The following is a 23,310-nucleotide window of genomic DNA, read 5'->3' on the forward strand; positions in this document are numbered from 1 at the left end:
TTTTCAATCAAAATAAAGGAAATAATCAAAAAGTTGAAAATAAAATATTTGGTAGGGTTAGGGTAGGTTTAAGGAGGGATTTATTGTCCCAATAAGGTGGCATTCATTTAATAGTTTAAATAAAAATGATAATTTACACTCAATACATTTTTATTGTTTTATAATGCACTTAGTGTAATTAATAACGCTAAAAAAACTGCTATTTTCACGTAAATAGAATCCATTGCTATTTTTACTTAGAGTAAATAGCTGCTGCCATAAAAAAAAAAAAAATACATTTTCATTTATTTATTTCAGTTAGCTGCCAAGGCATAATTTCTCAGTTTGTTTTAACTTGAAATACTAAAATAAAAAAAACTATAATTTAAATAAACATTATTAAGGGCTATGAATAAATAAATAAATACATCACAACATTTATTATCAGTCTGATTTTGAGCACCATAAGTGCATTTAAATACTCGATTTGAATATTAAATGCATCTACAATGTCCAAAATTGCTGTCAACGTATTTAACTCGCAGGTTTTTTGCAACACTGCCCCATGATCTAAACTTAAAAATTGTAGGTTCATATGAATCTGCATTGCTTAATAAAAAAAGAGATTCATTAGTACTTTCTGACTAATAACCTTCCATAGCAAGTCCGTATTTTTTTTTTTTTTTTGGGTGCCATTTGAAATCAAAGTACTTCTTGAAATCAACAGGACGCCACAGTCTGAAGACTTTAGTAGCTGTAAACAATTTTTTTATGGCATGGCAATGAGAAAAACATTATCTGACAGAATTATGTGTCCTGAATACCACACCTGTCTCTGAGAGAGCCCTGGGCTCTGTAAAGTGACGGAAAACATTAAATATGTGATTGTGAGCCATGGTCAGATTCTTTGGATGGCCAATAGGAAGACTCTGAGGCAAGTAGATCTCACATGGCAGCCCATATACGGAAAACAGGAAGCCAAGAGCGTCAGTTTGTCTATTTTGACCAATTCTGACAAAACTGAGATGACATGCACATTTTCAGGGTGCAGTTCTGGACAAGGTTGTGACTAATAAACTCTGAAGGAATTTGTGCACTTACAGGACCTTTAAAATCAACATGAAATGCATGAACCCCATTTACTTTCATTATGCAACACATTTGAGAGTGAAATCTGAATGTGTAAAAATTACTAAAGCTTGCAGTTCCAACATAAAATGCTTGCAATCAATTATTACTTCAACGATGTGACTTATTTCTGAGTGAAATTAAAAATAAATAAATAAAATAGTATTACATTTTTAAATTAGAGTCAGTTAGATCCATCAAAAAATGTATTGGATCATAAAAAAATGGCTGTTACATACTAAAAAGAGCCAGGAGGGGCGGGGCTAAAATATCAAGAGGGATCGATGATGTCATCTGAAAAGAAAAGTCGTTTCAGCACATTTTACACTAATGAATCATACGCAGCAACCTACATTAAAAAAGTGAACAGGGTCCGTTTTGATTTCATGTGATTATAAGCTGTAAATAACCAAGTCTATTCCCTTAATTACACACCTGAACTCAAGTACAGCATCAGCAGACTAACAGTAAAGGATCCGGGTGTCTAAACGTAAGCCAGGGCTCTTTCAGCGGTGCGCAGAGCACTTAACCCCAGGACGCTCTGCAGGGACCATCAGTGCAATTAGTGCACTGTAAGTCCCTGCAGATGAAAAGCGTCTGCTCAGCGGCGGCTGTAATGAGCATGGGCTTTTCTTCACACTTTGTGTTTGACATTTTTGATGCTCCGTGTACAACTGAGCAGCCTTGAATTGCTGTTTGTGCTGTGCAAACAATAGAAGCTTCCGAGCTGATATGAGAATGCATAGAAAGCGTCTCGGCCATAAGTGCACAGAAAATCCTTTGGATATAACGTTTCTGTTTGTCAGAACATGCCTTATGTTTTCAAGCTGAGTATCCTTATGTGTATGTGTGTTGGGGAAAATTGCTTTCTAAGTCGTGATTGCATGTACAAAGACACGTGTGAAGTGTTTCCTTTCAATCCGTGTGTGCGCGCGTGTGCTCTTTAAGCTGTAATTGCGTCTGTAGAGTTGCGCTCCATCCCTGGGTGATTTATGGCTCATGCCAGCACAGAGCTAACAAGGGCAATAAATTCCCTCACTTGCTAGTGCTACTGCAAAATGTGTGTGCATTGAGTGTGTGTGTGTGTGCATTTGCAAACATGCAATCATGTCATGCGGCGTACAACATCCGAACTGCCTCTGAGTCTCTGTTCTGTTCTTATTCTTTCCAACAAATCTATACAGACACACAACATCTGTATGCAAACAGTTGGATTGACCCTTCATTGGAAAAGTGACAGGTGAGTGACACAAAGCGCACAACCTTTGACACTGGTTCCCTGACCTTTGACCCCCGGGTTTGGCCAATTTGTGTGCGACTATGCAAATGGATGAAACGTTTACTTATATGTGTGTGTGTTTATATGAAATGGAGAAACAGTGAAGGAAGAAAAGGTTAACAGAAAAACAAAGAAGTATGCGCAGATCATTTATGGTTGCAACCATAGAAACAGGCTATCAGGATTCCTTTAAATGTAAATGTTTAATGAGGAACCGTCAAGTCTTGCCTTATACAGCATGTAATTTCTGCAGCACCAAACAGAATTGGAAAAATAAAAGGAGTGTTTTAAAAACAGGTTTCAAATCCTTTTATTAATATATATATATATGAATATATATATCACCATATCACCATATATATATATAAATATGTATGTGTATATACTGTATTTCACAATATTAATAAAAAAAATATATATAATTAACTAATATAATAATAATTATATTATTTTATAATAATCTTTTTTTCCGTATATATATATAATATATGTATAAACATATTAAATATTCAAAACTTTGAGAAAAAATATCAATATAAATTTGTTAGCCATTGTTGGAATGTTCTGTGCTGCAAAGTAAATTAGTTGATTTTGGCCTAAAAATACCTCACACCTCAGGATCACAACCTAAAATGACACCTGAAAGATCTGCAGCTTAAAAAAAAAAAAAACAAGACAGGTGTGATATCCTCAAAGACTCAAGTCGACTCTTGACAGACACTGATCCACCTGCTGCCAGGACACAAATCTCACAAAACCACATTTTTAAACCACTCGTACCGCAGTACTGAAGTACAGAGCTGGAGATACTTTGCTTTTTTGTTGTCAGCGAGTTGTAGCAGGGTTTAAAAAGTAGAAGGTGACTGTTCTGCACTAGTGTGTGTGATTCATGCCCTTTAAAGGCCACAGTGAACCCTCTCATTTCCATCTTAAAAGAAATAGACAGATATTCATGGCTTCCCCTCCTTTTTTCCTGATTCCCTCATTCCAAGGAGAGGTGAAAGACCACGGGAGATCTGAGGGTTGTTCTGAAACCTCCAGATCATTTTCAGGCAGCTTGTGGGTGAGTAGACACACAAACACACACACACACCATTCTGGCCTCTGAACTCCAAACTCTTTCATCCAGACTAGTTTTCGTTTTTCCCTCAGTCTCTCGATTTACACTGTGTTACAAGTCTCGTCGACCTCATCCAGTTGGTACACGGTTTCACCACACTCTTATCCAGTGCTAAGTAGATTCCTTACAAATTGTAGTCCATTGCTGATTACAAACTACATGATGGGAATTATAGTTAGTAATGTAATCTGTTGGATTACACATATTATCTAATTTTTTGATTACTTTCGACCTAATTCGTAAGAAAATATTTTCCATTCTTTGTTATCAACATCATGAAGTGCATTAAACCCCTAAAACAACTGCAGGGGGTTTGCGAGGTGATGAAAAGCTCATAATTAATTCAATCATAAGAATGTCAAATTAAACTACTTGTGTGACCTCTCCATTTTCTGTGTTATTATATTCATCTGAGAAGTGGCTGGTGTTCAAAGTTACTGTAAGACTTTCTGAATGTACTGTATATAAGTGGTAGGATTTTTTTTAGAAAGGAAAATTTAAGAGAGAAAAAAAGAATAATTAGGGTGGATCAATACATTATGAATAATTTACTGCCATTTTGAAGATAATGTGTAATCATGTAATCTATTAAAAGCACTTTAAAATGCAATGTAACCTAATTACCAGTAATTAATTTTTGGAATCTGTACTTAATTTTTTTTACAAGTACTTAATGTTTATGAAACCGCTTATGGAAAAAAAAAAAAAAGGCTGAAACATAGGGATGTAACGATTAACTGCGAGCCGGATTAAAATCAATTCAAATATGTGACGTTCAAATTGGTTGAGATGCTAAACCATCCCGATTCAATTAGGTGTAGGAGTTTATATGAATGTATGTCTGAGGGGAACTTATTGTCTTTAGAAAAGTTTAGATGGTATTTTTTCTTTGCATCTTGGCTCTGTATAATGCATATTAAAGTTCATAAGTGCAGTGCTGCTTTGTTTACAGCAGAAACCAAGGAAACTTTTAAGCGCCACCTGCTGGCAGAGAGTGAATCTGTGTCTCATTCAGCTTGTCTGCTGTTTGTTTCATGCAGATATTTTTTATGTATAGTTTCGCAAAACTGAAGTCAAATCGTTCTGTTTTTGCTTCAAATTTTGAAATTACACAATTTAATTTAGATTAAAAACTGCTCATTTTGCGTGTATGCAGCATCTTTGTTTGGATCATGATGCAATGGTTGCAGTGGTTGTCTCTAATTTTCAATGGAAAGAGCACAGAAAAATGCCTTATTTTGATTATATGAAGAGATTTCTTTTATTTGTGTTACTTATTTATTTGATTTGTGCCTTGTTTTAAAATTTCAAATTAGTTTTGTTATTTACATTTACATTATATTTACATTTTGTTATTTAGCAGACACTTTTATCCAAAGCGACTCACAAATGAGGACAATAGAAGCAATCAAAGCCAACAAAAATCGTGAATCGAATCGTGAAATCAAAATCATGATTCGAATCATGAGTTGAGTGAATCGTTACATCCCTACTGAAACACGGTAGCTGGATTCTTGTTTATCCAAGCTGGACATAAGCTGGTGCTAGCCAGTAGACCATCTTGGACCAGAAACATACCAGTTCAAGGTGGTCGAGATGGCTTTTAGATCATGGCGGCTGATCAACCAGCTTGCACCAGCTTATAACCTTCTTGGATCTACTAGAAATAAGCTTCCAAAAAATAGCTACCAGCTTAAAGCTGGAATTTCCAACAGGAAAACTTATTTTATGCCACATAGCCTACTTCTTTTTCACAGTTTACTGTACCTCTGCCAACTTACAGGCTGATGGATATCACATACACACACACTTCATCTTGCCTTGTGGATTTCTTGGTCATATGGACTTAAAAAATGTGAGTGGTGTTTGCTTTTGTAAAAAAAAAGCATAGGTGTTGTAGTTTAATGCCAGGATGTTGTTATGTGGTTGATTGGTTTTTAACGTGTTGCTATGCGGTTGACAGATGACATACTGAAGTTAAACACTTACAGTCAAGAATTTGATCAAATCCCTAGCCCTAAGTATGAGTAATAATAATAGTGATGCTTGCCTTCAGAAGCAACACTAATAAAAACCCAGATACTATCGTTTCACTGACAGAAAACTCACTGTCAAGGGGAACGAGAAAATGACAGAGTGAGAGAAAAGGGGGAGAGAAAAAAATGAGGGTTAAAGCTAAGTGTGTGGGTCAGACAGAATGACATGACAACTGCAATAAATGTAAATAAAAGAGCTTTGTGTGGTAATTCAGTCCACCCGACAGAGGCTTAACACATAAATCAACCTCACACAAACACACACACATACACACTTTTCGGCACATACACACATATTTCTTTACAGAGAAATCATTATTCACAGACACACACATGTACCCACTTTGTCCAACAAAACTGGACAAAAACAACTGATCCCATCAAAACCCATGCATGTGAATTGAATGCAGTGCATGAAACATTAACCATAACACTATCAAAATTTCAATTGCACTTCAATCGTTCCCCCTCCATCTCAACTGTCAAAACTCGACCTAAATAAAATGTAGGCCAATGCAGTGTTTAACTGGCCTGAGGTGATAAACCACTAAAGCCTATTCACTCTTCATTTATGTGTCCCATGAAGCCACTGTGAGTGGCATATAACTCAGTGTTTTATTTTTTTTCCTTTCCGTATTACAGTCTCTATCCACAGCATATTAGCTGTATTCAATACCTAGTGATTATGCAAGCAAAGTAAGCTACTTAAAACTCCACCATAAGATGACTCAAAAAAACCCTTGTGAGAAAAAAAATTATATTTGTTAACTTACCATGTTAGCTATTTACCTCACACTGAATGAAAGACTGCACAAAACTGTACAAGGAAGCCACAACATATTCAACAAAATTTCAAGCACTTAACAAGACATCACTGAACTTAAAAAAAAAAAAAAAAACAATATGAAAAACATGATCAGCACGTACCCGTTTCTTCATCAATGGTGAATCTCCCAAGACCACTGCCATCGCGTATGGAGTACTGCACCTCGCCATCCCTTCCCGTGTCATCATCCCTTGCAGAGACCTGAAGCACAGAAGTCCCGATCCGAACGCTTTCCTTTACTGATCCATTCATGGCGAAGTTCGAGAAATATGGTGCGTACAGGTTCTCATTAACATCCACCACCTCCAGTTCAACAAAGCTAACTGACAGGAGAGACACCGGTCGGCCTTTGTCTTTCGCTCGAACTGTTAGGTTGAAGAACTGTTGAGTTTCGAAATCCAGCTCCTTGGTAAGACGAATGGCACCACTAGTCTTGTCGACCTCAAAACGGCCATCGTAGTCGTTAGCGAGCGAGTATCGCACCTGCCCTCCAAGTCCCAGGTCAGGGTCTTGCGTATCCAGCCAGGCAATGACAGTGCCCACTGGGAGGTCTTCTAGTGCGCGGGCGCTGACAACACTTGGGATGAAGGCTGGTGGACAATCATTTACATCCTCGAGATAGATTTTAAGAGTTGTTACTGAAAATTGTTGAGCCACTCGTTCTGCTCGATCTCGGGCTTCCACTTTTAATATGAAGAATGGAACAAACTCACGGTCCAGCTGACCTGCAACATATACAATCCCACTGGAGCTGTTGATGCCAAACTGTGATGTGCTGGTGAGAAGGGAATACTGGATCTCACCATTGAGCCCTTGATCTTTGTCAGTAGCTTCCACTTGGATGACTTCGGTACCAATAGGGGTGTTTTCGGGAATGCGGGCCTGGTAGCCACCATCTTGAAGAAACTGAGGTGCATTGTCATTTGCATCTGCTATGTAAACTGTAAGAAGCCTCCAGGAGGATCTTTGCGGTTGGCCTAAATCATACAGTGTGATGTTTAAAAGATAGCGATCTGTCCTTTCACGGTCTAAAGGAAGGAAGATGCTTATTACACCATTCAGAATTCCAATAGTAAAACAACTGTCTGTGTTGCCATCAGCAATGGCATATAAGAGTTGTCCATTGAACCCAGTGTCTCCATCAAAGGCTTTTACCTCAAACACACTCGTACCAACTTGTACATCCTCACGCACAGTGATGTCAGTTGGGAAGGATTTGTCAAATTGAGGCATTTGACGGTTCACAGAAAACAGGTCAATAAAGCCCTCGTCCATTTTAGGTTTACTGCTAGCTTTGGCTTTCTTCAGAAGTTTCTCAGCTAGTCGTTGGGCTACTCTGGTTTCGGTACAACTAAAGCTCTTAGGTGGTGATTTCCCTTGCACTACAGATATGTTCACAAACATGGCATCGGAAAAGTGTTCTCCATCTGTAGCAGTAATTTTTAGACTGAATGAGTTTTTGGGTGCTGCAGTGTTTAGGGAGTGATGTAAGGTCATGACACCAGAATCTGGATTTAAGTCAAAGTACCCTTGCTCATTCCCTGAGAGGATCTTGTATTTGACTAGCTCTAGCTCATCAATGTCTATAGCTGACATTGTGGTGATAACCTCACCTACCGGAAAGTCTCGAGAGATTACACCAACACAGGCCACTTTCTCAAATAGGGGTTTGTTATCGTTAACGTTCTCTAGGTGCACAGTGACATTGACTTCACTCTCACGCCTATAAGGGGAACCCCAGTCAGAAGCACGAACCACAAAACTAAATCTCTCTACAGATGATTCAAAGTCTAGCTCCTGTGTTGTCGTGACTGCTCCGGTGAACTGCTGCACGCTAAAAGGTAATGGTGTCAAGCTAGCCATGCTATATGTGATGTACCCGTTTTCCCCATGGTCACCATCAGAAGCAGTCACCACAACAACAGTGGTGCCTACCGCAACACTTTCATTGACAAATACTTCATAAGACTGCTGAGCAAATGATGGTGCATTATCATTGGCATCCTCAAGAATGATTCTAACCTTGACCCTAAGGTCACTGTCTACTTCTAAGACCTCTAGCTCAAATACTTCCTGTGTGAGTTGGGTGAGCCAACGTGCCGTGCTGATGACGCCAGTCATGGTGTTGATACTGAAGAACCCTGAATCAGTAGATGGGGTCAGGATGTACTCAGCATCATCTGGCTCTGGCTGGAGTTTCACAGCCTCCACAACAGTTCCAGGAGGGGCAACTTCACTTAACAGGACCTCATACTTGTCCTTCTGAAATGTGACTTCCGCCGGGGCTGGTCTTGACAGTCGTAAGTGCACTGTGTGCACAGCAGAAAACTTCTGAGGTGTTCCACGATCCCGAGCCTGCAAGCTGAGGTTTAATCCAAACGGATAACTGTCCCAATCGAACTGCTCTGTTGCACGTAGGACAAACTCCTTAGATCCTTTCTGAGTGACTTCCTCATCCACCAGTTCTTCACTTGGCATCTCTGTCCTTTCAATGCTGAAGAGCTCAAGAAGGTCCCCGGCCACAATGCTAACTGTTTCAATTTCTCCTTTCACCCCTTCATCAAGATCCTCTACGGTAACCACAGCTACGACTGGGGACTTCTCAGTCCATACAGGTGCTAATGTAACAATACTCAGAGTGGGCACATGCTCGTTAATCCGTTCTACATGAACAAAAAGTTTAGCTGTACTGCTTACTCCATTATTCCCATAGAGCTTCATTCCACGGTCCACAGCCTGGATCTCAAGATCATAGCGGCTTTGAGTGTCAACATCCAGCTTCCCACTGAGAGAAACAACTCCGCTAGTTGGGTGCACAGCAAACAGCTCCATTCGCTCCTTGAAAAAGTAATAGAACTCTCCATTTGATCCTATGTCGGCATCCGTGGCAGTGACCTGAGCTATGCTGGTGCGTAGGGGTGTGCTTTCCGCAATGGTAACTGAATATGTGGTAGGGGAGAAAAGGGGTCGAAGGTCATTCATATCCAACACCTGCACACTAACTTTAGTCCATGCCTCTGATGTATCCCCCTTAATTGAAGCTTTCACGGTCAACAAGTAGTTGTCCTGAACTTCACGGTTCAAGATGGCAGCATTCCCTCCTTTGGTTCTTATCCGCAGGAAGCAGAAATCACCCAGAGTGTACTCCTCAGCCTTGAAGAATCCTTCCTCGTCCCCGGAGGTGATGCGATACCTCACCTCCCACGAGTGATGTTGGAGAGGGATGCCCATGCGCACCTGGCTGGCAGCGTAGGTTCGGGCGGCTGAGTTCTCATAGACCGACGCATGGTACAGTGGTTGAGTAAACTGTAGGCGGGACCTTTCACCTTGGCAGTGGCCTGGAGGTGTAGAGAAGAATAGCAAGAGGGCCAATTGTAGAAGAATGGCCCATATGCCTGCCCAAAGGGCCATGCTCACTGCCATCCCATCACCAAACCCATCCTGGAGACAGAGAGAGATAAAAAAAAAAAAAACAGGAAAATATGTTAGGAAGAGCAGATGACATGACAGTACACAACCTGACCTTTCACATCTAAAGCTCATATATCACTAGGGATCAGTCAAAAAGATCAAGCACAAGCAGAGGAAGTTGTGTTCTGAAGAAGGGCTGGTAGCCAGGCAACCGCAAGCCGAATGACATCACTACCCAGGTCTCAAAATGGACATTGACACACAATTATACACTAGAGAAAAACCAGGAGGATGCAATTCAGGAAAATTCACTTACACACACTCTACACACAAGAAAAAACAGCAGGAGAATTCAAGTCAGGAACAAAATAATTATAGAGAATGGAAGATCAAAAATACAACCCGTGAAAACGAAGACACACACACACACTCATTATATGACATGGTTTTAAAAAAGCTCTTGAGAAAGGACAAAATGTTGTGGATTCAGCAATATACTGGTTATGATAAAGTGCCGCTGAAGAGGAAGTCTGTGAGTGTGGGTTTACTTAGCTATACTTTGGGAACAAAATTGTCCCCAGAAGTTAGCTGAATCCGACAAAGCCTTTGGGGACCTAAATTGGAAAAATAAATCAAATAAATAAATAAATAAATATATTCATATATTCAATTCTAAAAATGCTAAAGTTTTCGTTTAGGGTACGTTAATTATAATTTGTTTAATACAAAACAATAGCAGTCTAAGGTATGTCCTCAATTTGTTGTGTTTGTGAGTTCATGCTTGCAAGTAAGGCATTTTGCATGTGTGTGTGTGTGTGTGTGTGTGTGTGTGTGTGTGTGTTGGTATGGTACATCAATTCTAGTTTTAGACACTGATTGTTTTGTGTGTGCCCTGAGGGACGGTTAGGATGTGTTCCAGTCCACAAAAATGCAATGCTGACCTTACCATGCACACACACACAGTCCAACATTTGCCCACACAAAAACACATGCATTCAGAAAATACACACACACAGAATGGAGTTGCTGTGGTCAGCCCACACATGACTCAGCACACACATACACACACATCCCATTCCACTTAATAATATCCTACTGCATACTAACCAACTGAAGTCTCACAAATTGGAATAGGCGCACACACACACACACACACACACACACACACACACACACACACACACACACACACACACACACACACACACGCGCGCACACACACACGAGAACTCAAAATGCAGAGATCAGCTTATTTTATTTCTCCGGGTCTATTTCTTTCAGTTTTTCTCTCCGTCACACTCTTGTTCTCTCTCTTTGTGTCCACATACACTGACAGACAGTCTGTCAGATTAAAACCAGCAGGCATTTTGGAGCAGTCAAGGTTCAGTACGCAAACAGCGTCTTGTCTCCCCTAAAGCCTTGTTTAGACTGACCAAATCTCCGGCTCAGCTGGCCAGAGACTTTACACAACACAATAAAAACGCATATTATGAGGCCAACACAAACACCACAGTGCATAAACACATAGAGACTGTCAAAACTACCTAGCTAAGAAAAATTATATTCAAACATTTTTTTAATTTTCCATCTTGGTTATTGGTATATTAAAATGTCCAGCTGGACTACTATACAGCAACTTCAAATGAGGCTACTGCAATTTTAACTATGCATTTATATAAATGTTAGCATAACTTATTTGGAAAAGCAACCTAGCAAGTCGTGCTGTTGAAGATCTAGTCACTGTAACACTGTATGTAACGTTAACACTGCTTAACCTAAGGTAAGGCATCAATATTACTCTGAACATTATTAATTTGCTTAACCTAAGGTAAGGCATCAATATTACTCTGAACATTATTAATTACAATGACTTTTAGGAGTAATACAACTTTGACCACTCTGAAGTGATTTTTGATTTGTGCAGCCTTTTTAGCATGGCAAGGAACGCAGTACTCGTTCCCGTATTTCAGGGAACCGAGGTTACGTTAGTAACCGAGTACGTTCCATTTCAATACTTCACTCGTACTGCGTCGAAGACGCATATGGGAACCCAGTTCAATCACGCCATGCTAAGAAGGGAGGACGACCAACGCAATCAAACTTGATTTGTTAAACCAAGATATGATAATAGCAACTAGGGGCAGAATAAGCTCAATGAGGTTACGTCTGGCCTAGCCTGATCATCCCGTGTTCGTATCGCCTCAGTAGCCAAGGTACCGAGTGCATACGAGTAGAGTTTGAGCCTTGGGCAAGAATGGCCAAGAGCATGCAAATGAGGAACAAGAAGGTGACCTTCACACAGAAAGTACCCTAGCATGAAGCGCTGGGACGTCTAGATTGTAAAATCTAGCAAATGTGGACGGCGAGCTCCAGCCAGCCGCCTCACAAATTTCTGCGATAGTCACACCATTAGACCATGCCCAAGACGAAGACACTGCTCTCGTCGAATGGGCTCTTACTCCAATTGGGCTTTGCAGGCCCAAAGAAGAGTAGGCTAGCTGGATTGCATCCACAATCCACCTTGAAAGTCTTTGCTTAGAGACCGGTAACCCTCTGGTGCGGTTTCCAAAGCATATGAAGAGCTGTTCTGATCGTCTTATTGGTGCAGAACGCTCTATGTAGACTTTTAGAGCCCTCACTGGGCAAGTAGATTCAGCCCTGGATCCTCCTCTGTGTTTTGTAACGCAGAGAGAGGGTGACCACTTGTGCTCTAAAAGGTGTGGAGAGCACCTTTGGCACATAGCCATGCCTCGGTTTCAGGACGACCCTCGAGTCGTTAGGCCCGAATTCTAGGCAATTAGGGCTTATCGAAAGTGCTTGCAAATCACCCACACGCTTAACAGACGCTAGTGCCAATAGCAGAGCGGTCTTTAGCGACAGGGCTTTAAGGCCTATGGACTGTAGCGGTTCAAAGGGGGCCCCCTTCAGGGCTCTCAGCACCGTGGGCAGGTCCCAAGAAGGGACGGTGGGAGGGCAAGGCGGATGAAGCCGTCTGGCACCTCTCATAAATCGGACGACTAAGTCGTTTCTGCCCACCGACTGGCCTGCTATAAGGGCGTGTGATGCCGCTATAGTTGCTACATAGACCTTGAGCGTGGAGGGGGATCGTCCCTTCTCCAAGAGCTCTTGCAAAAATGACAGTATCACTGATACGTCACAAGAGGTCGGGCTCTCACCATGGTCTGAACACCATGTGGAGAACACAGACCATTTGGAGGCATAGAGGCGTCGTGTAGACGGAGCTCTAGCCTGTGAAATTGTGTCTAGCACACGCTCAGGGAGTCCCGCGGGCTCCCGTCGAGCGACCAAATGTGCAGAGACCACTTCTCTGGGTGTGGATGCCAAATCGTCCCGTCCGCCTGAGAAAGGAGGTCCCGTCTCAGGGGAACGGGCCATGGGGCTGCAGTCAGCATCTGCGACAGGTCGGCTATCCAGTGCTGATTTTCCCAGAATGGGGCTACAAGCAGAACCCTGCATCTCTGGTCCCTGACCCGCCTGATTACTTGGGGAATCAGAGGGACCGGAGGAAAAGCATAAAGAAGACGGTTGGGCCAGTCCTGGGACAACGCGTCCTTGATCTTGGAAAAATATATTGGGCAATGAGAGTTGTCTTTTGAGGCAAAGAGGTCTATTTCCGCTCTGCCAAAGACCTCCCATATCTTCTGAACCGTCTGCGGGTGGAGTCTCCACTCTTCTGAGGAGACTCCGCTTCTTGACAGCATATCCGCGCCCTTGTTCAGCTTGCCCGGAAGATGCACTGCTCTCAGGGACCCCAAATTGCTTTGGGTCCATTCCAGCAGTCGCGACGTCAGTCTGAAGAGACGCGTCGACGACAGCCCACCTTGGTGATTTATATAAGAGACCACCGTCATGCTGTCCGATCTGACCAGCACGTGGTGGCTCTTTAGGTCTGACAGGAAGCTCTGGCAGGCTCGTTGAACTGCAATCATCTCGAGGCAGTTGATGTGAAGCCTGCTCTCCTCTTTCGACCATTGGCCGAAAGCGGGTTTCCCTTCGCACACAGCGCGCCCCAACCCTTGTTGGACGCGTCTGTGGAGATCACTTTCCTTCTGCAAACCATACCAAGTGGAGCACCCCGTTCCATCCATTGCATGTCCCTCCAAGGGGTCAGGGCCGAAATACAGTCCTGACTCACCTTGATATTCAAGCGTCCGTGACGCCATGCATGAGGTGGAACACGTGGTTTCAGCCAATATTGGGGGGGGGCGCATACGAAGCAGCCCGAGCTCCAGCACCGGCGATGCCGCCGCCATAAGACCCAGCAGCTTCTGGAATGTCTTTAGGGGTCGAGAAGCACCTATTTTGAAAGAGGCCGCAAGTCGCTGTAGAGCCGCAGCGCGCTCCTTCACCATTGTTGCCCTCATTGTCACTGAGTCCAACACTGTTCCCAGAAACGATATCCGCCGGCTGGGGGACAGTGAGCTCTTGACAAAGTTCACCCTGAGCCCCAGGCATTCCAGATGGCTGAGGAGCACAGTTCTGTAACCCAATGCCTCCCCCTCTGACTGACTGAGCTAGAACTAGCCAGTCGTCGAGGTAATTGAGAATGCGGATGCCCTTCTGCCTGAGAGGGGAGAGAGCCGCATCCATGCACTTTGTGAACGTGCGAGGCGCCAGAGACAGCCCAAAGGGGAGGACCTTGTATTGGTAAGCCACGCCCTCGAAGGCAAATCTCAAGAACGGCCTGTGACGGGGGGCTATCTGGATGTGAAAGTAAGCGTCTTTCAGATCCAGCGAAAAGAACCAATCCCCTGAGCGTATTTGCGAGAGGATTTGTTTCAATGTGATCATTCTGAAGCGCCGTCTCATGAGGGCACGGTTCAGATGTCTTAAATCGAGGATGGGGCGCAGCCCGCCATCCTTCTTGGGAACCAGGAAGTAACGGCTGTAAAACCCTGAGTCGCGGTGTGCTGGGGGAACGATTTCTATAGCTCCCTTCACCAGCAGATTTTTCACTTCGGCACGAAGAACGTGAGCGTTCTCGTTGTGCACTGAAGTGGTGACCGCGCCCCGCGAAAGCGTGGTGGCCGTCGTGCGAACTGAAGGGAATAGCCGTGTTTTATTACTCCCATGACCCAATCTGATACCCCGGGAATGGCTTGCCATTGTGAGGCCCGGATGGACAGAGGTTGTATTAACTCGAGTGATTGACCGCCATGGGGGAACATAGCACTCGTGAGTGTTGTGTGAGGAGAACTGCTCTTTTTGTGAAGGAGTGTGTTTTTTATTTTTTGCACTATAACAGCGCTTTGCTGTCTGGGCGCTAACAAGGGCCCATTGTTTGCAGCAGGAACAACTTCGTCGACATCTGGAGATGGACGGCAGAACACACGGGGCAGTTTGGGGGGGGTGGTCCGGCTGTGGCGAGACTTAGCCCCCTCCTCTTTCTTTCCTGTCGATCAGGATGACGGCGGCGGCGCAGGGTCCAGCACTATCTTGGGCCGGGGTCCCATGCGCTTGGGATACTGATACCGTCTGGTGGCCGAGCGAGAACGGTGTTGTCGGGGCTCGGGTTTCACCGGCTGGGCTGCGGTGGTAGCAGCTGGCGCTTGCTTAGGAGGCTGACGAATCGGCACCTGTCTGGGGCGACTGGCAGCAGATGAAGCGCGCTTCGGCAGGAAGTGTCGCATTGCCTGGGACGACTTCTGCGCCTCTGTGAAACGCTCGGCGAATCCCTCTATCGCCGGGCCAAAGAGGCCGCTGGGGGAGATCGGTGCGTCTAGGAACTGGGCTCTGTCAGCATCCTTGATCTCCGTAAGGTTGAGCCATAAGTGGCGCTCCAAGACGACCAGGTTAGCCATCGAGCGCCCAATGGCCTGGGCGGTGCTCTTGGTAGCACGCAGCGCCAAGTCTGTTGCACTTCTCAGCTCCCTGAGTGTGGCGACATCTGGGCCAGACTCGTCGGTGGCGGCGAGAAGTTTGGCCTGGAAGACTTGAAGCACCGCCATAGAGTGGAGCGCCGCGGCTGCTTGCCCTGCCGATGAGTAGGCACGCCCGGCGAGCGCCGACGTCGTACGGCAGGGTTTGGACGGATGGTTGGCCTTGGCTTTCCATCCAATAGCTGCTGGCGGGCAGAGATGCACGGCCACAGACTCGTCCAGCGGCGGCAGCCGTTCGTATCCTCTTTCCTCAGCGCCGTCAATTGAGGTGAGGGCGGATGAAGATGAAGTACGCAGGCGCGCTGAGTAGGGGGCGCGCCACGATTTAGTGAGCTCGTCGTGGACCTCCGGGAAGAACGGAGCAGTTCGCTGACGAGGGGCTTGCTGGCGCCCCGGCAGAAACCATTCATCCAGACGGCTACGGGCTGGTTCCTCTGGAGGAGACCAATCCAGACCCAGCTCGTCCACTGCCCTGGAGAGAACGCGGATAAGCTCGGCGTCCATCCCGAGTTTCGAGCGGTTTGGTTCAGATGACATCGAGGGGGCGGGGTCCGGCGAGCCCGACAGCTCCTCAGCATCTGAAGCGGCTAGAGACATGCTGTCCTCTAGCAGTTCCTCCTCAGTCCCTCCAAACAAAACCAGATCACTCGCGGCAGCAGAGGGACACTGGTCTGGCTGTACAAAGAGGACTGGGGAATCCCCTCTGGGCGGAGAAAACGAGGCACGCGGGGGCTGAGCCGGCGTGAGCTTGCTTTCATCCTGTTGCTTTAATCCTCTGCCCCGCCTTTTCTTCCTTGCCGGCTCGCGGGAGGAAGAAATCGGGAGGGCGCGAGGAGCGAGATCGCTCTCTGAAAAGAAAGCGATTCGCGAGCGCAGAGAGGCGATATTCATGTTCTCGCAATGAGAACATGAATTCCCCGCGAGTGCTGTGTCAGCGTGGGGTTTCCCCAAGCACGCGACGCACTCGCTGTGCCCGTCATCAGCGTGCAGAGGGGCTCTGCACGAGCTGCAATGACGAGACGGCATTTGAAACAACGCCGTAGAAAAAGGTTCTTTTAGAGAAATTTGCTCTTTCAATATATCTCACCGGATGGCCGCAGGGAAGCGATGAATCTGCGGTGGGGACCGGCAGTCGCGTTCCAGTGCGAGGCGTGTCAACGGCGAGCAGTTCAGCGGAGATCAGCGAAGCGATGTGACGTCGTCGCTGAAGGAGAAATAATCTGAATTCCTGTGGCGAAGCGGCCAATATATAGCCAGATTCCCCGCCCATATTGGCGGGCTTTGGCGGGCTTCGCTGCCATAGGTTCGTGCAGCACCGCTGCCAAGCCATTGGTTTGTTTTAATAGCACTGCACGATCCAATGGCTGTGCAGTTTCACTGCGTGATTGAATAAGGCTTCAGTTCAGGAGAAAAAGGGGGTTTTTTCCCATCGCCCTTCTTCTAAATGTCTGTATGTGTATTAGTGCTGTCACAATACCAACATTTCAGTAGCGGATACCTATGCAAGTGTTGTTTTTTGATTTAGTGAACCCTTTCAAAAATTGGTGGTTTTATTATAGTAAAAGTGTAGCAAAGGTTTTTTTTTCTTTTTTTTTTTTTTTGTGACTGATTTGGTTAACATTTGTATAACTACAGTTTTACTACAAATACCATGGTTAAACTATGGTTAATGTAGCAAGACCATGGGTAATTTGTATTTACCATGGTTTAACCACAATAACCATGTTGTTTTGGTTTTATTGTTTGCAAAACCAATCTTTAATTTTTAAGGGAATTACCATCATACTGTAGACATAGCTAACCATCACCCAATAAGACAATGTATAAAAACACTTTGCATTATTATGATGTTTAGTTGTTCTTTTATATTATATGTGACATATATGGTAGAAATAAATAAGCCTATAAGGTAGAATAAACAAATGTTTTAAAAGATATGCTACATTTTATAAGCTCAGAAGCTAACCATACTAGCTTAGCATATTGTTAGCCATTTAGCCTGCTATCCTAGTATATACCCTAAGCAAGTTGCAACACATAATCAAAGCAGTTCTGTGAAGTATTACATATATACCAGTTTTGTTTAACATTAGTTTAATAAGTTTAGGATCAATAACAATATTTATAAAGGCTCATTTGCCTAGCTAGAACAAACCTTATGAAAATTATCCATGGTTTTAATATAGTAAAAGTGTAGTAACCATGTTTTTTTTTTTTTTTTTTGGGGGGGGGTGCATTTGTATAACCACAGTTTTATTACAAATACCATTGTTAAACTATGGTTAGCATAGCAAAACTATGGTTAAAAACACTATCATAATTAAGCAATATTGCAACACGTTTTTGAACAGGCAACAAAATAGGCACCTATTGGGGTCTAAGAAGACATGACTGGAATGCTTATTACTTACTAAAAGTTTGTCTGTTAGTTAATGGCCCAGTCAGTCAATGACTTCACAGACAGCGTTTCTGCATGAAGGTACAGAGACTGGTTTCACACAGGCCCGAAAGGCACTATAAAGTCACGTCTAATGATCTAGAACATTCAAGTGAGCTTTAGACAGAACCAAGTGAATATTTTATAAATACAATGCGTGTATCTCAGTAAAAACGGAATCACAAGTTGGAAATGTATTTGGACAAATGTACTTACTCCCAACCACTTCATTAGACATCAGTTTTATTCTTCACATAAGGATACACCATCAAAAACGGACCAGATGAAGGCGTTTCTATAACGTTTACTGTCAGACAGCACTGCAGAAAAATTTAGCATTAATTTTGTTTCTAAGTACTGGTTTTTTGACCTCCCTTGTTTTTTTCCTCCCTTGTGTGTTTTTTCATCTGTGTGTGACAACAAATTCAATATTCTGAGTGTCACATATAGGAAGTGAGGGAGAATGAATGGCCATTTCCATAACAGAGAGTTCTGATGGACTACGTGTGTGTGTGTGTGTGTGTGTGTGTGTGTGTGTGTGTGTGTGTGTGTGTGTGTGTGTGTTTGTTTTGGTGTCATTAATTGGAGCGGGATCTTTATTGCTGCTGGCATTGGTTTCTGTAAGCATCCTGTCAGTCTGAGCCAACGACCTCTGAACGCACACACACACACACGCACACACTTGTTTCCTTCACACATGCTGCGGCTAAACGGACAGCGCTAACAAGCACAGTGTGTGTGTGTGTTTGAGGGGACGTTTGTGATTTGGTGGTCCCTCATGCAATCATGCGACCCGCAGAAGCAGAGCAAAAGCCCTCAGAGAAAAAATGAGCTGGAGAGGAGGACAGTGAGTTCAAAGCTACCAGTGGAGTTTGTATGTATTATGCATAAGACAAAGAAAGGCAGAACAAGTATGCGAGAGAGAAAAGTTGTGTGATTCCCTCTTGTCATGTCCGGTCTGTTATTGTGTGTTGTTCTGGTGGGATGAGTTAAGCTGTGCTGTTTTATTTTGTGAGATGTTGTGTGCTCACTTCACGGGCTTTCTTGAACATCAGTATGCGCATGTGTGTTTGTGAGAGAGAAAGATCAAACATCAGAAAAACTTTGAAACACCCTCAAACAGACCAATGCTGAATACAGATTTTTCTTAAAAGGCAAAAAATTATCCTGCAGTATTAAAAATTCCTGAAATTTGTAGGCAAAAACATCTGATGTACTGTATGAAACACAGATCACAGAGGACACTTTCAAACCAAGCAGATGTTGCTTCATCAGTTGAGCAAATTCATGCGCAAATCCTGAACCAGTTGTGAAATCTGCCTGGGGAAATATCAAAATGACTGGATTTCATCTACAACAATTCACCAAACTATTATAAATACATGCTCCTTTCACCTAGTAATGATACATTAAATTATATTCTCTTTTCAGTTCCTTTACAATCACATCATGTGCAGTGTCCAATGCACTATATTTAATTATATATATATGATACTATTGGATTTGTCATAAGAATGAAGACTAAAATACAGTATACAGTATCACAGTTAATCTATGAAATCCCATTGCCTTTCCGGCTAGTTATAACTGCAGAATACGATCACTTTGACTGAATCATAATGAATAATAAATAATAATGTATCAATAATGAATTAATAAGGATACTGAATCATTCAAGAATTGTGACTTGGTTTGAATGACTCATCGCAAAGAACCAGTTTAAATGAATGATTCACTCACCTATTGAGCATTGCAATGGCTTGCGACCAAGTTTCCTTCTAATGAAAGCTATATTTAGACAATTAAATATTGTAGAAAAAAATGTAATGTCGCTATAGAAATATAAATGGTCTATAATGACTTTTCAGATTTTTCTGCCTATATCTTCTTCAGAAACAGTTTGTAAGAACATTATGACAGTGTTTGACTCCAAATCAAGACTGAGACCAGAAGAGGGTCGAGTCCACATGCTCCTGAGACCATTGTGGACAATACTTCACACTATAAACTACAATTCTTAATATATATGAACTGAACAACCTTCAAATGTGTTCTTCAATCTGCTCTGAGACTCCTTACACATTTTTCTCACAAAACCTCCATAATCACCACGTCTCTCTTCAATTTAGCTTTCCTCAGGACATCACTGGGCCAATTTGCAGTCTCATAAAAAGGCCCTGCTATCTAGTATAAAACAATTAGGGGAAGAGCGACAACCGTTAGTTGCAGGATGTACATTGTCATCTATATGAATAAAATTACGTCCCTCGTTCCAGCTTGAATGAACTGCCATTTGAATGCATGATTTTTATAACAGAGGAGCCATACAAAACATTATCCTTACCGTCCGTCCTCACAATCTGCCCAATTCAAGTTTTTCTTTCACAATAACCCTTTTAACCCATGTTCTTTGTGTTTCATTTCTAACTTGAGGGAAAGTACTTTTTTAAGCCTATTTGGACTTACTTTCCCAGGATTTTTCCTTAGTATTAGGGGTGTGCGATATTGACAAAATTAGTTCTTGATATTTTTTCTATAACGATAAATAATTGTGTTTTTATGCTGGTACATTGGCTGGTTTAGGCCTGTTATGGTTAAATAATTTTGACGCTAAAAATGCCAGAAGGTGGCGGCAAGTACCCGTCTTAATTGAGTGATTTATTGAATCATGCATTCAAACGATTTGCTCAAAACAGCTGATTCGTTTAGAAATGAAGCAAGTGGCTGTCTTTATGAATGGATCATTGATTTATTGACTTGATTTTTTTTTTCAAAAACAGATTTTTGATTTTTGTCATTCAGGAATGAAAAAAACGCAGTGTTGCTCTGAGGCTACATTTACACTAGTGCATTTTCAAAAGTCTCTGTTTTGGTCCGTTTACCCTGGAGTTTTCAAACTAAGGCTACGTTTACACGACAACGATGTAGTCAAAAACGCAAAAGTTTTTCTCTTGCATTTTTAAAAAGTTTCACCTATACATGAAAACTTTTTCAAAAAGATTCGCGAAAACGGCCAAAAACACTGTCTTACCTATGTCAGGCCAGTAGTTGGCGCTGTCACCCTGTTAGTAAACAGTACCTGTAGGGAAGTGACAATTATATGTTGTATTTTGTTGTATGTTGGATGTTGGTTGTTTTGTTGTTGTATTGGTTAAGTAATTTGGAGAATTTGCATTAGCAAACTCTTGAGCAGCAACAAAAAATCGACACGTACTGCGCATGTCTACATACCTAACACATACTATGAACGCGCATGACATCACTGCTTTCAAAGATTCCCGTTTTGCGTGTTTACACGGAAACGATAATGGTGGCGTTTTCAAAATCGTGCACTTTGAAACCCGTTTTCAAAAAACGAACAGGAAAAACGCATAAAAAGTTTCCCGTTTTTGGCTGGAAACTTTGTAGTGTAAATGTCCCCTGAAACGGGCAGCGTTTTCAAAATTCTCAGTTTTTGGGGGCGAAATATGCCGAAGTAGTGTAAACCATATGCGTAACTGTAGCAAAACTTATGCGTTTTAAAATGAAAATGCACTAGTGTAAATGGGGCCAAAAACGGAGACTTTCGAAAAACGCTGCAGACCCCGTTTTAGTTTGAAAACTCCAAGATAAACGGACCAAAACCGAGACTTCTGAAAATAATAGCATGGCTACCCAAATTAGCTCTGCTTATCCTTGATGACCATGTAAACGATAACATCATGCTCGTTGTTGTAACTGAATGAATGGTTATGTGACATGTTTTCGGTAGTAGATTTCGGTAGTAGTTTTCGGTGTAGATGAGGACAAGCTAAAGATACACTTATAATACTTTTTGTTTCTGATAGTACCCCCTCTCTCAACCCAAATGCCCTGTTTCCAGATCTAGTGTAAACATGGCCTGAGGCGAGCAAATGTTCTGGTCTGGCTTTGTTTGGAACTATTTTTGTTGAAGAAACAGAAATAGAGAGACAATATTGTGTCTAAAATGTAACTCACTCAATATTAACTTTTTGTTTTTTGAACTGTCTAATATTCATATGTCAGCTCACACATTTATTATCATAGACGATAAATATGGCACATCTCTACTCTCTAGTATATTTGTCTCAGCTTTAGATTCTAATTTTACAAGCAAAATAAAACAACTTGCTTTATAAACACTCAAATAGAGCAAGATAGAAGATACCAAAATATTAAAATAAAACCGAAAGCGTGATAGAAAAGGTTCATGCTGTCCGCCTTTGTGTTACAGTTTCCAAAACGACATAGACCCTGTCATCTGTATCTCTGTAGGAATAATAGGCACAGTGTGAACCGAACCCTGCTGACATGAAGCTGCGTGTTCATGCTCAAGGTTATATTAAACATCAATCAAGCCGAAGCATGCAGACACCACATTTCTGTGTTCTAGTCCAGCGGTTATGTGTCACAGACACACCAGTCTTCGTTAGCATGTAAAGCACCCTCCATCCTTTAATATTTTACTTTGTGCCTTCACAGCTCTGCGGCCACTATAACGTTAAAAGTGGGCGGTTCAGTCACTGAAGCAAAAAAACCTGTTTTAAATCAAAACACGCCCTCAAACACACCCCAGTGAAAAATGACTTTAGAGAGCAAATCTGCACTTCACCGAAACATGATTCCTGGTATAACTAGTATTTATTAATGAGGAGTAGGAGGATTCGTAGAATAATGTTTTAAGAAGCTAGCAAATATGGAAACGTAATGTGAGCTGTCAAGATTTCGAATCGAGCTGTGGATGAAAAAGTTGTAGGCCTACTAATGAAATGAAACCATTTTCAGGCTCTGTTGCTCGGAAACATCATAATGCAGACATAGATGCACTCTGGGAGTCGTTATGGATAGAAAATGCGAAGTGCAGCCGGTGCTGTATCATTGTTAGTGTTGAGTTACTGTATGCTGACGTACAGAGAACGATGTTAACACCAGCTCTGTGATTGTCTTTAAAGGTGTTCATTAAGTCGAAGAACACTTTTATTATTGATTGGTGAGTCACATTGTGTTTGTTTGTATTGTTTTGTCTTTAGCTTGGGTCAACTTTCCATTCACAGTGAATAGAATAGAATAGAATAGAATGGATTGGATTGGATTGGAATAGAATAGAATAGAATAGAATTGGATTATTTTGTTTTTGTTTTTTTTGTTTAAAAGATGAATTACATAAAAGAAAAAAGAAAACAATAAAACATAA

At 42.4% G+C, this 23,310-nt stretch overlaps 1 protein-coding gene across 6 annotated transcripts in view; it reads right to left on the reverse strand.

Moving 5' to 3' along the window:
* The window catches only part of LOC109103656 (protocadherin Fat 3-like), a 298,734-nt gene that overhangs the window by 80,952 nt on the left and 194,472 nt on the right, over nt 1-23,310 (reverse strand). For all 6 annotated transcript variants that reach the window (XM_042740152.1, XM_042740154.1, XM_042740153.1 and 3 more), the window contains one exon: nt 6,470-9,809. In XM_042740152.1, the coding sequence (XP_042596086.1) occupies nt 6,470-9,791 (3,322 nt within the window). In that variant the 5' untranslated portion in view covers nt 9,792-9,809. The remainder of the gene's footprint in view (nt 1-6,469; nt 9,810-23,310) is intronic.

Source organism: Cyprinus carpio, chromosome B15 (genome assembly GCF_018340385.1).
Source record: "Cyprinus carpio isolate SPL01 chromosome B15, ASM1834038v1, whole genome shotgun sequence".
Classification (NCBI taxonomy): domain Eukaryota; kingdom Metazoa; phylum Chordata; class Actinopteri; order Cypriniformes; family Cyprinidae; genus Cyprinus; species Cyprinus carpio.